At 39.5% G+C, this 13007-nt stretch overlaps 1 protein-coding gene across 2 annotated transcripts; it reads right to left on the bottom strand.

Moving 5' to 3' along the window:
- Positions 1-925: 925 nt before the first annotated feature.
- Positions 926-7544, bottom strand: ankrd67 (ankyrin repeat domain 67). 2 transcript variants are annotated; one of them, XM_065246628.2, is made up of 5 exons: positions 7354-7544; positions 2991-3240; positions 2208-2760; positions 1600-1885; positions 926-1391 (listed from the first exon to the last, which is right to left on the bottom strand). In XM_065246628.2, the coding sequence occupies exons 2-5, from the start codon at positions 3227-3229 to the stop codon at positions 1177-1179; spliced, it is 1293 nt and encodes a 430-aa protein (XP_065102700.2). In that variant the 5' UTR covers positions 3230-3240; positions 7354-7544; the 3' UTR covers positions 926-1176. The 2 variants fall into 2 exon arrangements, with proteins under 2 accessions (XP_065102700.2, XP_065102699.2); XM_065246627.2 differs by having other exon boundaries at positions 1589-1885; positions 7354-7541.
- Positions 7545-13007: the final 5463 nt, after the last annotated feature.

Here is a 13007-nt window from a genome sequence, read left to right as displayed (position 1 = left end):
CAATCACAAAGAGTCGTAACCATAAACGTGATTTATTTTGCGTTGCTTAACAATAAATAATTTTATAATACACTACAGCCATTCTGCTAATTACAGTGATATAGTAGCGGGGGAAAAAGCTATTTTACATTATATTTAAACGTTTCAGTTGAATTATTTACGGTGTGAGAGACCGTATTGTGCCTCCTACCGACGACGTTCGTCAAAACATCTTATGGAAAAATATAATTTTCAAGTGGTTAGATTTGAAGGTACGTTACTGTGACGTAAGCCCGGCCTAACATGTTTTGTATTCTTCCGCGGACGTTAAACTTATATAGAGCCGCATATATTTAATTATTTGCAGCATATTTCATTTTACCACGATAACATAAACAAATACATACAATTTTCTACGCTGTCGCACTTAACTTAACATTTATAAGTATAATAGATTTAATAAGCTGCTCATATTGAGTCAGTTCTACATCAATGCTTTCATGTAAGATTTTGGTGGATTATATATTGTTTTGTTTATATATATTTTGTTTCAGATAAACTGTTAAAGTTTTTTCTAACATATGCGTATTTTACGGTAATTACTGTGTTTGTTTTTTATTTTAACAATTAAATTTAATCTTAACGGGAAGTCCCACTGACGTCAATGACAGGAACTGAAATCAGTGCACCGTACATATCAATCCGCGGGGACGTTCTGTTACAGGCAGCATGTGACGTGAATCATTTGTAATAAAAAACTGATGACATCTGCTGGGCCAACACGTGTAACTGCAATATTTATAAACAGTTTAGTGTTTTTTTCTGCCAGTTTTCTACTCGATCCGAAGTGGGGAGAAAAATGATTCATGGACAAATAAAAGAGGTAGAGCACCTAAAGACTAGAGATATTTATCTTTTTTTAATAAAATAGGCAGTCTGGTGTGTCTAAATGTTAAAAAATTATTTTATTCTCATAGACAAAACATCACAACGGTATCCATACATTCTGTTGAAATGCCATACGCACTACAGCTTTTTGTGGCCATGGTATTGGTCAACACTGTTAAACATTTCTCAAATATTTCCCTATTAATGTACAGCATTGCTGTATTTTTGCAGAAATGATCATTACCACAGCAAATGTTTTGTAAGTGCAGATACAAACAATTAAGCCTCCCAATGCTGTTTAATGTCCAGTCAAGTTGGATGAGCAGAAGTTACTGTTGTATAATTCAGCGTCATTTCATTTCTTTGGCATCCTGGTCCTGATTCCTCCTCCGCATCATCTGATGTTGCTGAAGGAGCTGAAGAATACAGGGCTGATTGTGTATCCTTCCAACATCTTCTGCCGTCTCTCTCCAGCTGCTCTTTATAAACGGATCGGCACCTTTGTCTAGCAGCACTTTCAGTACCTGTGGATTGAATACCCAGTCATAATTACTGACTCGAAGAAAGGTGCCACATTCATTCTCATGTGGTAAAAAGCATTGAAGTAGAACTGACTCAATATGAGCAGCTTATCAAATCTATTATTCCAGAACAAAAGTTGTTTTGTTTCTGGAAAGCATATGCCCTTAAGGAAGTAATAGACATTATAAGGTGAACACACCTTTAAGTGACCTCTCTCAGAGGCCAGGTGTAGGGGTGTCTGCCCTAATCTCTCTCTAGCATTCACATCTGCTCCATAGTGAAGCAAGAGCTTGGCAGCCTCCACATTGTCCCTGAGTGTCGAGTAATGCAGTGGTGTCATTTTGAGATTGTCCCTGTCTTCAAGTCCCGAGCCATTCAGAATCAAAAGATGCACCACAGCGCTGGAACCACTGCGGGCAGCCAGGTGCAGTGGAGAAGCTAGGTCTCCATCCCTAATGTCAAGCCTGGCCCCTCCTTTAAAAAGATGTTGGAGGATCTATGAAGAAGAAGAACCATGGTTTGGAAGAGACAAGAAGAAAACGTGTTAAGGAGACTGAAACAGTACGGTATTGCCCTTTACCCAACCAAATACCATCTGTTTCACAGCGTGTAACTGGCATGACTCTGATGACAAAAGGGCAAAGAGACCTTGAATTCACAGCTTTGGAAAATGTAAGTTATGCTGCAGAGATGACAATAATAAGAAACAAAGTATTTGGGTGTTCAGACAGCTTTGGCATAAACAGATAACAACATTATAATAACACTTGTTAGTATCTCAATTATATATTTATAAGTGATTATGATTAGTCACACACCTTTTTGTCTCCAAAAGAAGCACACAAGTGCAGGGCCGTCCGCCCATTAGGTCCCCTTGTATTGACATCTGCACCTCTCTGGATCAGCAATCTCACCCCTGCCTCATTCCCCACAAGCACCGCCAGTTGCAAGGGAGTCATCCCCACACCCCTTCCTCCATCTACATCTGCTCCATTATCCAGCAGGAGCTCTGCTACGTCCCCCCAGCCCCCCAACACCGCCCAATGCAGGGGGGTCCACTTATTAAAATCCTGAAGGTTTGGTGAAGCCAGGTGCTGGAGCAGAACACGGGCTGTGCTCAGGTGTCCGTCAGCTGTAGCCAGGTGAAGGGGTGTTTGGCCGGAGCAGGACCTCGCTTCATGTGACGCACCTTTCTGGAGGAGAAACTCTGTGGTTTCGGGGTTTCCTCCGCTACAGGAGCGGTGCAGGGGGGTGCAGTTAAAGAAGTCCTGGCAGTTTACCTCCACCTGACATGTTTGCAGTAGGAACTTGATCAAGGCGAGATGACCCTTGAAAGAGGCGTGGTGTACGGCTGTCCAACCATATGGATCTCTAAAAAAGGACAAAATGGCACAGGTGGCAAAAATACATCTGTTACTGTATTATAAAGACTTTAGCTTGGATTTCACAGATGGGAATGTTATGTAAGATCCTTCGATACCCTTAATATCCAATGTAGCCATGTTGTGCTGGTAAATATGCTCAACCACATGTGTTTTGAAAGTGCTACAGAGCAGTGTGTATAGACATTGGACACTCAACCAGACTTAAAGCTCACTAACTGGCAGTTAGCAGGAACTCCACGTTCCAGTATGGCCTTGACCTGATCCAGGCAGCCTTCCCAAGCAGCATAATGAAGCCTGCGCTCATCAAAGAGAGAGTGTCTGGGTTTGGGTCGACGATGGATCCTCCACTGTCTGGACCCTGCAGCGGTCCGGAACCTTCTCTCCACATTTCCTATAGACACAGAGTCATGAAGCTCTAACCACCTCCACTGCAAATTTGGGCCTACACTGGACATCACAGGAGGATCTGTGAACAAAAGGTCATAATGCAAATTTACAATAACGTGTTTTTAATACGTTATTAAATATGTTAATTCAATATGTTTTTAAATTTGTTAAAGAAATGTATTGCTGAAACACGTTACAAAGAATCGTGGACTTACACCGTTGGTATGTCCACATTTCTGTGTTCAGGATTATTTGGGCGGGGCTAAAACAGTGGTTTGATGACGCACCGAGCCACCGAGCATTGCCCTGCGTTTCCCAAAAGCAGGGTGCGTTTCCCAAACAACGACGTAACTCACTGCTTAACCACCACAGTATGATGCATAGTTGGTGAAACTATCTACTCAAGACTGTTTCCTAAAAACATAGTAACTTTATCGCACATTTGTTGTTTGATTGTTAGTTTAACAATATAGTTGATGATGTCGGAAGTGGCTGTACTAATTCATTTGTTCAAATTGATGTAATGTCAGATTATTGCTGTAATTAGTGTACATTCAATCGAAAGACTGATTTTGTTATCGTCTTTTAGCGCTCTGTTGTTTTATTTCACAATATTTAATTAATGCGCAAGTTCCCTCTTACGCCACTCCTCCCAGGGATTCTCCAGGGTCCCAAAGCTCGTAGGTCTGTGAACATGCGCAGTTTACAAAAACACAAATAATTTAATATATATTTTGTTCAAAAGCATGATCAATGCTTCTAACCACATCTGGAGATTTCAAAGTTTGCGATGCAGTTAATGTCCGTTGGAACAATGGTTTCGGGAAACACCTGAATTGTTAAACTATGCTGAAATGACGGAACCAACTTGCCACCATTGTTGGTTAACAATGCTTTTTGGAAACACACCTCAGGTTGTAGTGGCATTAAAAAATTTAGAGAGATATCCACCCTTCTGAGGATATGCATCTTTCCCGTGGGTGGGTGTGGTTTCAGCGACGATAGCAGATATGCCCCCAGCAGAGAATGCTACCTATCTTTCCAAGACTTTGATAACTTATTTATTTGCTTGTCGTTTTTTCATCATTCAAATTTCATTTTTCTGTGGTGTGACAAATGTAGAACACATCTAATAAACAGACTTTACACAGACTTTAAAGGAAAACACCACCGTTTTTCAATATTTTACTATGTTCTTACCTCAAATCAGATGAATTAATTAATACATCCCTATCTTTTTTCAATGCATGCACTTTTAGGGCCCTATCTTGCACCCAGCGCAATTGACTTTGTCAGTGACGCATGTATCATTCGTATTTTGCACCGGCGCACAGCGGGTTTTTCCCTCCACAGACGCACGTCGGCAAACTAGGGAATGAACTTGCGCTCCCTGGGCGGTTCAGCGCAAAAAAGGAGGCGTGTTGCGGCGCAAACCATCCCTGATGCTATTTTGCACCACTGACCAAAAAAACTAGTCTAAAGTCAGTGGCGCGTTGCGCGTGGTTCATTATACTATTTTAAGGGCACTTGCTTGACCATAGTGTATAGCGTGCACAACGCGCACACAATTTGCTTATCTAATCTACACAGATGCAACAGTTATTTTTGCAAATCATTAATTGTTACAATAAAAAATATTAACAGTTTTTATTTATTGTGTGGCTGCGTTAAAAAATTCTCATGCAAATAATGATTAAAATATTTTCATTAGTTTGTTGTGTGGCTGTATTACGTTTATTTTATGTAAATAATAATTAAAATGTTTTCATAAGAAACCTTAATGTATATGAACTTGATTTGTAAGAGTACTTTGGTTTTGGACCTTGCTTGCGTTTCTTGGGTCCGATTTCAAAGCCCCAAACCCTTTCAGTGGTGAGGGTGGACGCAGCAATGTCCTCTGCTGGCGTCAGGTCCTGTGTAGAGGCAGATCCACCTCCCGTTACACGGCGTGCCCGATTTATGCTGGCAAGCTTGGGATTCCCCCGTCTCCTGACATCATTGTAGCGCTTGGCGCAACGATGGGGATGCCAGCTGATGAGACTGTGGCTATTTCCTCCCACGCCTGTTTAACCTACGCTGATTTGGGCAGGTTTCTCCTATCCCCATACAAAACAACTTCTCTGTCTTTGACTGCTCTTACAAGAACGTCGGTCTCCTCGGCTGTGAACCACTCCTGGCGTGCGCCTGGTAAATCCGTCATAATAATAGCAACCCGCCATGGAACTTGCGCTCTTGCATTTAAATGGAATGTTGGATAGCGTTCTGATTGGTTTATTTGACGTTACGCCCAAACCACACCTATGAATAATGAACCTACTTCAGACCAACCCCTTATTGATTTGCGCCCTGGCGCAAGAGTTATTTCTCCCGCCGGGAAAATAGCAACAGCGCCCAAGATCCGCCCACAAAGTCACTTGCGCATTGCGCTTCGCACTTGCGTTTCAGATTGTTAAAATAGGGCCCTTAATCTTTGTACGACGCGTCGTGAATGTGTTAGCATTTAGCCTAGCCCCATTCATTCCTATGGCTCCAAACAGGGATGCATTTAGAAGCCACCAAACACTTCCACGTTTTCCCTATTTAAAATAAAACTTTTGTTTGGAACCATAGAAATTAATGAATGAATGGGGCTAGGCTAAATGCTAACACATTCACAATGCGCTGTACAAAGATTAAAAGTGCAGGCATTGAAAAACATAGGTATGTATTAATTAATCTAAGTTGAGGTAAGAACATAGTAAAATATTGAAAAATGAAGGTGTTTTCCTTTAAGTAAGGCTATGCAATGAAAGCGTATCATACAAATACATTTAATGTCTACTTTTTTTCCACTAGTGGTTGGTAAAACTTTACACCAGTTAATAGTTTCTCGGTCAAGTTTCCTGGCTACATCTTCTGACCTACATATATAGTTAAACGTGTGATAAATCCTCAGTCTTGTGTAAATCATCGGACCACTTGCGAAACCCATCGAGTCATTGTACTGATGGCTCCAAAATACTACACTGATCAAACCATTGAACGTTATCCAAGAAACTTCTGATCCATGGGTTTTGACGTAATTCCATCTAGAGACACGGTCAACATGGTAATAGTGCTAATACTATTTTAGAGGTTTTCATTAACTTTTCTGCCAGTATTGGGGAGCAAACGCATAAATCAATTCAAACAGATGGGGGAATTCTGATGATGCAGAAAAAAAGTTTAAAAACATTTTAAATAAACATTACATAATGCTTAACAGACCAGTAGTTCATGTGGACATAATGAAAAATCACGAAGAGATGATAAATGCAACTATAAGTATAAACTGTATTGTAACTATAAATTTGAATATGTGTCATTTTTCTAGTAACGCTTGCCTTTCCCAAACCTACCATTATAGAAGAGAGATGCTGAAGTTGCTAAGGTGTTCAGAGTGCTTTAAATGCATTGCTAGGTTGTTCTAACTGATGCCTTTTTGGCCCAATCCTTGTTTTTTTATATGGTACTGTAGTGTATGTTTGATCATGGAGAAATAATAGCATGCTCTTCATTTATACATGCTCGGCTTTACATTACCATGCTTGCCAGTGATCTGTCGTGATATGTCACAATCATGAGATGGTCTCCATATGTAAATATGCTTTTTTAATAACACAGCACATTTTTATACTTTATAGCATATTATTATATATCCCCCCTTGGCTATGGATTGCGAACCACCAGTGGTGCCTGGACCCCACTTTAAGGAACCCCTGATCTAGAGCATTGTGAAATTACTGTACAGTCCGATGTTTAAGAGACAAAGGCTGTTTAAAATGATCACAAGTGTTATTTTCACAGCGTGTGCATGTTCTGTGCCAAATCGAGCTGTGAGCCGAAAGAGAAGTGGAGGCGTGAACAGCCTGTCATGTCGTGGGAGTTTGGGTGGAAAGCTGCCTCCTGCCTCCCTGCTTCTCATTTATCACTTCAATGCATACTCTGACGAACGATCAGCAATGAGACAACGAATGCAATGTTGGTATTTTTGCTGTCTGAGTAATAAGCAGATGAGTATAAGCTATCAAACATTTCAACTTGCGCAATTATCAGTATATAGGATTATTACATGACTGATTTGTAATGGTTGCGTTAAACACACATTACCGGAGCGACTGCGATTTTGCACATCCATCCAATTGAGTTCTCAGGAAAGCATACAGAAGTTTACCTCTGAGTGTCAGTTACTCCATGAAGTCATGCATCTCTGTGGGATGTTATGGAGATCTCTGCCTCTTCTCAATGTGCCATAACATGCAGGTCCAGTTTTTCCAGCCTCTGATACTGATCACGATGTGTTGTATGTTCCTCTGAGGTTGCTATGGTGAGCATGGGTTTTTGGAGCAATGGTATTGTATGATGAGAGGGAGAGAGAGAGAGAGAGAGAGAGAGAGAGAGAGAGAGAGAGAGAGAGAGAGAGAGAGAGAGAGAGAGAGGATATTTGAGGTTATGTGCGAGTTCTGGCACTGCGTATGCCTGATGGTTGCTGTGGCAGTGGCATCATCACATTCTGCACTGTGAAAAAAAACTTTGCTGCCTTAAAATTTTTTGTTGAATCAACTCAGATTTACAAGTCATGTCAACAGAGATTAGTTGTCACAAGTTGAGAAAAGTCAACTTAAATTTATAAGTTATAACAACTCACCTGTAGTTATAACAACTCATCTCTAGTCAAGATAAATAATAGTAAGTTGAAATGACTTGTAAATCTGAGTTGATTCAACAAAAATTTTTAAGGCAGCAAAGTATTTTTTACAGTGTGTGAATGATGTCATTGCCCCCCAATATAAGTCATAATTTCATCGTCTATAGATCCAATACAGTCCAACTATGAGTTGAGTAACCAATTACTAGCCAAAATAAATCTGAATTAAAATAACTTGTGAGATGTAGCTTGGGTTTCCCCATGCTGCCTTGCGCCCCATTTTTTTTACTATGAGACTGGTCTGGTGTTAGCCAGGCTATGTGAGATGTCTGATATTCTGTCATGTAAGCAAAATCAACAGTGATTACAAGGTGTTTGATTTCATTTATTATTTATTGTATTGTTAGGCTATGGTTTGGCGCATTGACTGCCTTGTTTTAAAGGGAACATATAATGAAAATCAGACTTTTTCCATGTTTAAGTGCTATAATTGGGTCCACAGTGCTACTATCAACCTAGAAAATGTGAAAAAGATCAACCTAGTTATTTAGTTTTGGTAAACCATTCTCTGCAAGCATGTGAAAAAATAAGTTATTGAAATTTGGCTCCCCTTGTGATGTCAGAGAGGGAAAAAAATCCCGCCCATTAATCTGCACTATGCAACCACAACACTACCATTTAGTGCAGAGTTCAGGGCCGGGTTTCCCAAAAGCATCTTAAGGGTAAGTAGATCGTAAAAACTATCGTACAAATCATATTAGAATTACGGGCCGTTTCCCAAAAGCTTCGTAACTTAAATAGCACTTGAAAATCATCGTAGATCTACGAGTGGTCTGGAGTAATTGTTCATTCATAAGTGCATCGTAAGACAGCAGTGTTACAAGGGCTTTTGCAGGACAACCAGCAAATTGCACTCCAGCAATGACGATAATGTAATGTTTTAAATGTAGGCTATATTTATTGGGTTCTTCTTTGTTTATTTGTTTAAATTACTTTAATATATATTCAAATGAGAAATTTATTTTAAATGACTAAACATAAATTAATAAAGAAGGAAAACGTATTTGGTACAATTTTGGTAAAAGTTGGTACTAGCAAATTGATAAATGGTTCCTACCAATTGCTGCTATAATTCATCTACAGTAAAAAAAAATTTGAAGAAGAATGGCATCTGATTAAAGAAACCAAATAAATATTTACGGTACAATGCAATAATCCATAATAATAAATAAACATAGATAATAAACAACAAATAATAATAATAATAATCTAAACTATAATATAAAACGTAGTAGGCATTTCGGGGTGGGACGAGTCCTAACTAAATACGGAAAATAATATTTCATAAAAAGTCATTGAACAATTATGAAAAATATTATACAAAAATAATAGTGTACATCAGCTGAAGATCATCAGCCTAAACAAGTTTCTGCTACAAATTTGGGTCAATCTATTGGGACATTCCTGCACTTGACAAATGGATAGCGACTCGTAAGTAGCACTTAAAGCAACACTAAAGAGTTTTTGCTCTTTGCTCCCCCTACAGGTTGGAAGCAGAATTGTCCATTACCGCTGTCATTAATAATTTAGCCTACTGCAGCAAAGCTGGCTCTGATTGGATTGTAGGTCTGCCGTAAAGCAAGTTTTTGTAGTTTTCACTCGAACTACAGGACCACTACCCGACGGTTGGAAACTTCTTTAGTGCGGTTTTGCTCGATTGAGGGCTGCAAAGCGAATGTGAAAGTGCTGTTCACCCTGTTTCGAGTGGATGAACGACTGAAACTTTTCTGGAAACTTTATTTTAAGGTAAAAAAAAACTCTTTGGTGTTGCTTTAAAACCCAGCTGTGAGCGATTGTTTTACATGCATCTTTGGGAAACGCACGTAAATGAACAACGAATGTTTGTTAAGTAGCTCGTAGAAAGCGCTTTTAAGTGCTAAGTTCAATTGTTATCGGGAAACCCAGCCCAGCTCATTTGCATTTAAAAGGACACACACGCAAATTTTTCCTTACACCTACCAACCGGTTATAACAAATTGTCTATATGATATTTTGGGCTAGAACTTTACATATATACTCTGGAGACACCAAATATTTATTTGATATCTTAAATGAAATGTCCCCTTTAACCTAGGTGTCTGGGCTGTGATTAGATGGCTATTAGATGTCTTTTAAACGCAAAATTGCTATCATGTTGCTTATTTGGTTCGTTTTGCTTTTTCATTTTATGGTGTTTTCACACCTAGTTCGTTTGAGCCCTCCAAACGCTCTCAGAGCAGTGAACAAATCAAGTGATCTCAGACCCCCCTAAAAGGACCCAAAAGTGAACCAAACTCAGACCACGTTCTTTTGTGGTTCGATTTATTTTTGAGATGCGAAATTAATGAGGTCCCGGTCCGCTTCGCGTGTCTTTTAGACATTGTATCAAAATAAGCTGCTGCACAGAAAGCTGGGGTCTGACGACTTATGAAGTTGTGATGTGAACAAGAAAGGGTCTGAGATCCCTTCAGTTCTAAAGATGACCAAAAAAGAACCGGGTTCCTTTTTTGAGTCCACTATATTGTGAACACCAAAAGGATTGAGGTCACATTCGGCTAGATCCTTTTCGGGTTCACTTTAAGTGAACTGGGTTTGGTTCTTTTAAAATGAACTACTGTATATGTGTAAACACCCTTAGTGTCCCTGATTTAGTGTTAACCATATTTGCTTCTGAATGGTTGTTTATGTTTTGTTGGTACATCCATTATACATAAAGGAGACTTTTATAGTTTCTGGTGAAGAGTAATGCTTGCTCATATAAAATACAATGCTAAAGTGTTCTGGGTGGGTGCCAGGACATTACAGTTCCTAAGGAAATTTTTTGAGTTTTATTTTATTTGTTTGTTGTTATGCAGTTGCTAAGGACTTAGGTGTTTTGACACATCGCTACAGTATAAGGTTGCTAAACTTTGACTTCTTACGACCAGCCAAGTCTCTGTGATATTCTCATCTTTACATATGGCTTTAATCTGTAGTTAAAATTATATTTTTGGAAGATCATCTGCCAAGTTTGATGACCGCTTAAAGTAAACTCTTACCTCCCATCAATAGGTTAGATGATTCAAGGTCTCATTCATGTCTGCAACACACATACTGTGCAGGAGGAGTTTTGTTCCTTTAGGCATTTGTTCAAGTTATGAGCAAGAGTGTCAGTAATCGTTGCCATACAAATTACTATTAATTAAGTGTGAAAATACAGCTTTTCATTTTAAATCTCAAACACTTAACAAACAACAGACTCTAGCTAATCCAATAATCACTGAATTCAGATCACTGAAATCTTGAGGCCTGACAGCTTTGTTTAGTGTCCCAATTGGCAAAGCATTGTGTTAGTGACGCAAAGGTCAGGTGTTCAGTCCACAGGGAACACACATGTATGGATTCAATTCCACTATAAGTCACTTTGGATAAAAGCATCTGACAAATGTGTAAATTAAAAAATAATGAGCAATTTTTGGAGGAGACTACCATTGGAGGGAAGCAGAGGAGTTCACGTGATCCTTCTCTCATCAGTTACTGGAATAGACAGTACTCATTTGTTTATGACAACCAGATTTAAAAAATGTCTCATTGAAAGAGACTGGCGACACACAGCGAGAAAGTCACTGGTGGTCTAACCAAGGCGTAAGGCGAATAGCCTGGTTATCTGGCAATCGTGCCACCCATTTCGCGTCATTCACATCGCCCCGCACGAGTTTGCGTCTATTTGCATGTTTGCATTGACTTTGTATGTAATCTACTGTAAATTTTTCACTTGAGTTGAATATTTTCAACTTGCGAAAAGACGCATCTGAGGCAAATAGCACGTGTTTTTGCGGCATTAGGGACGCGCAATTCGCGTCATTCGCATCGCTATGTGCAAGTTCACTTATATTCGCGTGTTTCCATTGACTTTGTATGTAATCTACTTGCACAAATTGCTGAATTGCATTTGGTGTGCACGCCCCATAATGCTGCGTACACATCAAACGCGAACCATCGCATTCCTCACTCTAGATTACTCTAGGGATTTACCTTCATGTCATGCAAATTTTTCTCTTGAGTTGAATATTTTCAAATTGCGAGAAGACGTATATAAGGCGAATAGCACGTGTTTTTGCGGCATTACTGTGGGTTCACACCAGATGGGAGATCAATGATTTGCGCGAGTAGATTACATACAAAGTCAATGCAAAGACACGATCAGATGCGTCCTCGCGTGGGGCGATGCGAATGACGCGAAATGTGCGGTGCGTTTGTCGCGAAAACAAGCGCTATTCACCTCAAACGCGTCTTCGGCCAAGTTGAAAATGTTCAACTCGAGCGAAAAATTCACATGACACAAAGTTAAATCTCGCGAGTAATCTAGAGCGAGTAACACGAAGCCCCGCGTTTGGTGTGTATGTAGCATTAGGGACACCCAATTCGAGTCATTCGCATCGCTATGTGCAAGTTCGCATCTATTTGCGTGTTTGTATTGACTTTGTATGTAATCTACCTGCACAAATCGCTGAATTTGCATTTGGTGTGAACACCCCATAATGCTGCATACACATCCAACCCGAACCATCGCATTCCTCGCTCTAGATTACTCAAGGGATTTACCTTTGTGTCATTTAAAATTTTAACTTGAGTTGAATATTTTCAATCAGCATCTGAAGTGGAAAGCGCTTTTTTGCGGCAATCGTGTCTCCCATTTCGCGTCATTCACATCGCACTGTGCGGAAAGTTGCATTGACAAAGTAGACCTTAGCTATATTAGGAAATTGAAGTTGTTTTAACAAAAATAGCTTACAAAAACATTACTAGCATGCATCTTGAGACAAAACAATGGCTGGTATATTTTAGTATATTTCAGTGCAAGCTGATTTCAGTTAGGACAACTTAAACAAGCATTTTAGTCTTTGACTAGACTTAAGCCCTGTCCAGGAAACTGCCCTATAGAGTATGTATGTTTGATATACAGCTTTATCAGTCCATTATTTTTCTGGTAGTCAAACCTTGGCTTTTTAGTGACATGCATGTTCTAACACGAACACCTCGGAGTAAATCGTTCATCATACTAATAAAATGGTAAAATAAACAAAGTCTTAATATTAAGGACATGAAAATGACATCATGTTTCCTACAGTTTATTTAAGCTTTGAGCTTTGAACTCAATG

The sequence above is a fragment of the Paramisgurnus dabryanus genome, chromosome 9 (assembly GCF_030506205.2).
Source record: "Paramisgurnus dabryanus chromosome 9, PD_genome_1.1, whole genome shotgun sequence".
Lineage (NCBI taxonomy): Eukaryota > Metazoa > Chordata > Actinopteri > Cypriniformes > Cobitidae > Paramisgurnus > Paramisgurnus dabryanus.
The sequence above is the reverse complement of the archived record's forward strand: the minus strand, read 5'-3'. Positions and strand labels throughout refer to the sequence as shown.

What these genes read in the sequence shown, in the direction of transcription:
- ankrd67 (XM_065246628.2), bottom strand. Translation starts at nt 3,229, where the DNA reads ATGTCCAGTGTAGGCCCAAATTTGCAGTGGAGGTGGTTAGAGCTTCAT. An exon ending in GGAGTTCCTGCTAACTGCCA is followed by an intron (nt 2,761 to 2,990) that starts GTTAGTGAGCTT and finishes GTCCTTTTTTAG; the next exon opens with AGATCCATATGGTTGGACAG. An exon ending in CTTCTTTTGGAGACAAAAAG is followed by an intron (nt 1,886 to 2,207) that starts GTGTGTGACTAA and finishes TCTTCTTCATAG; the next exon opens with ATCCTCCAACATCTTTTTAA.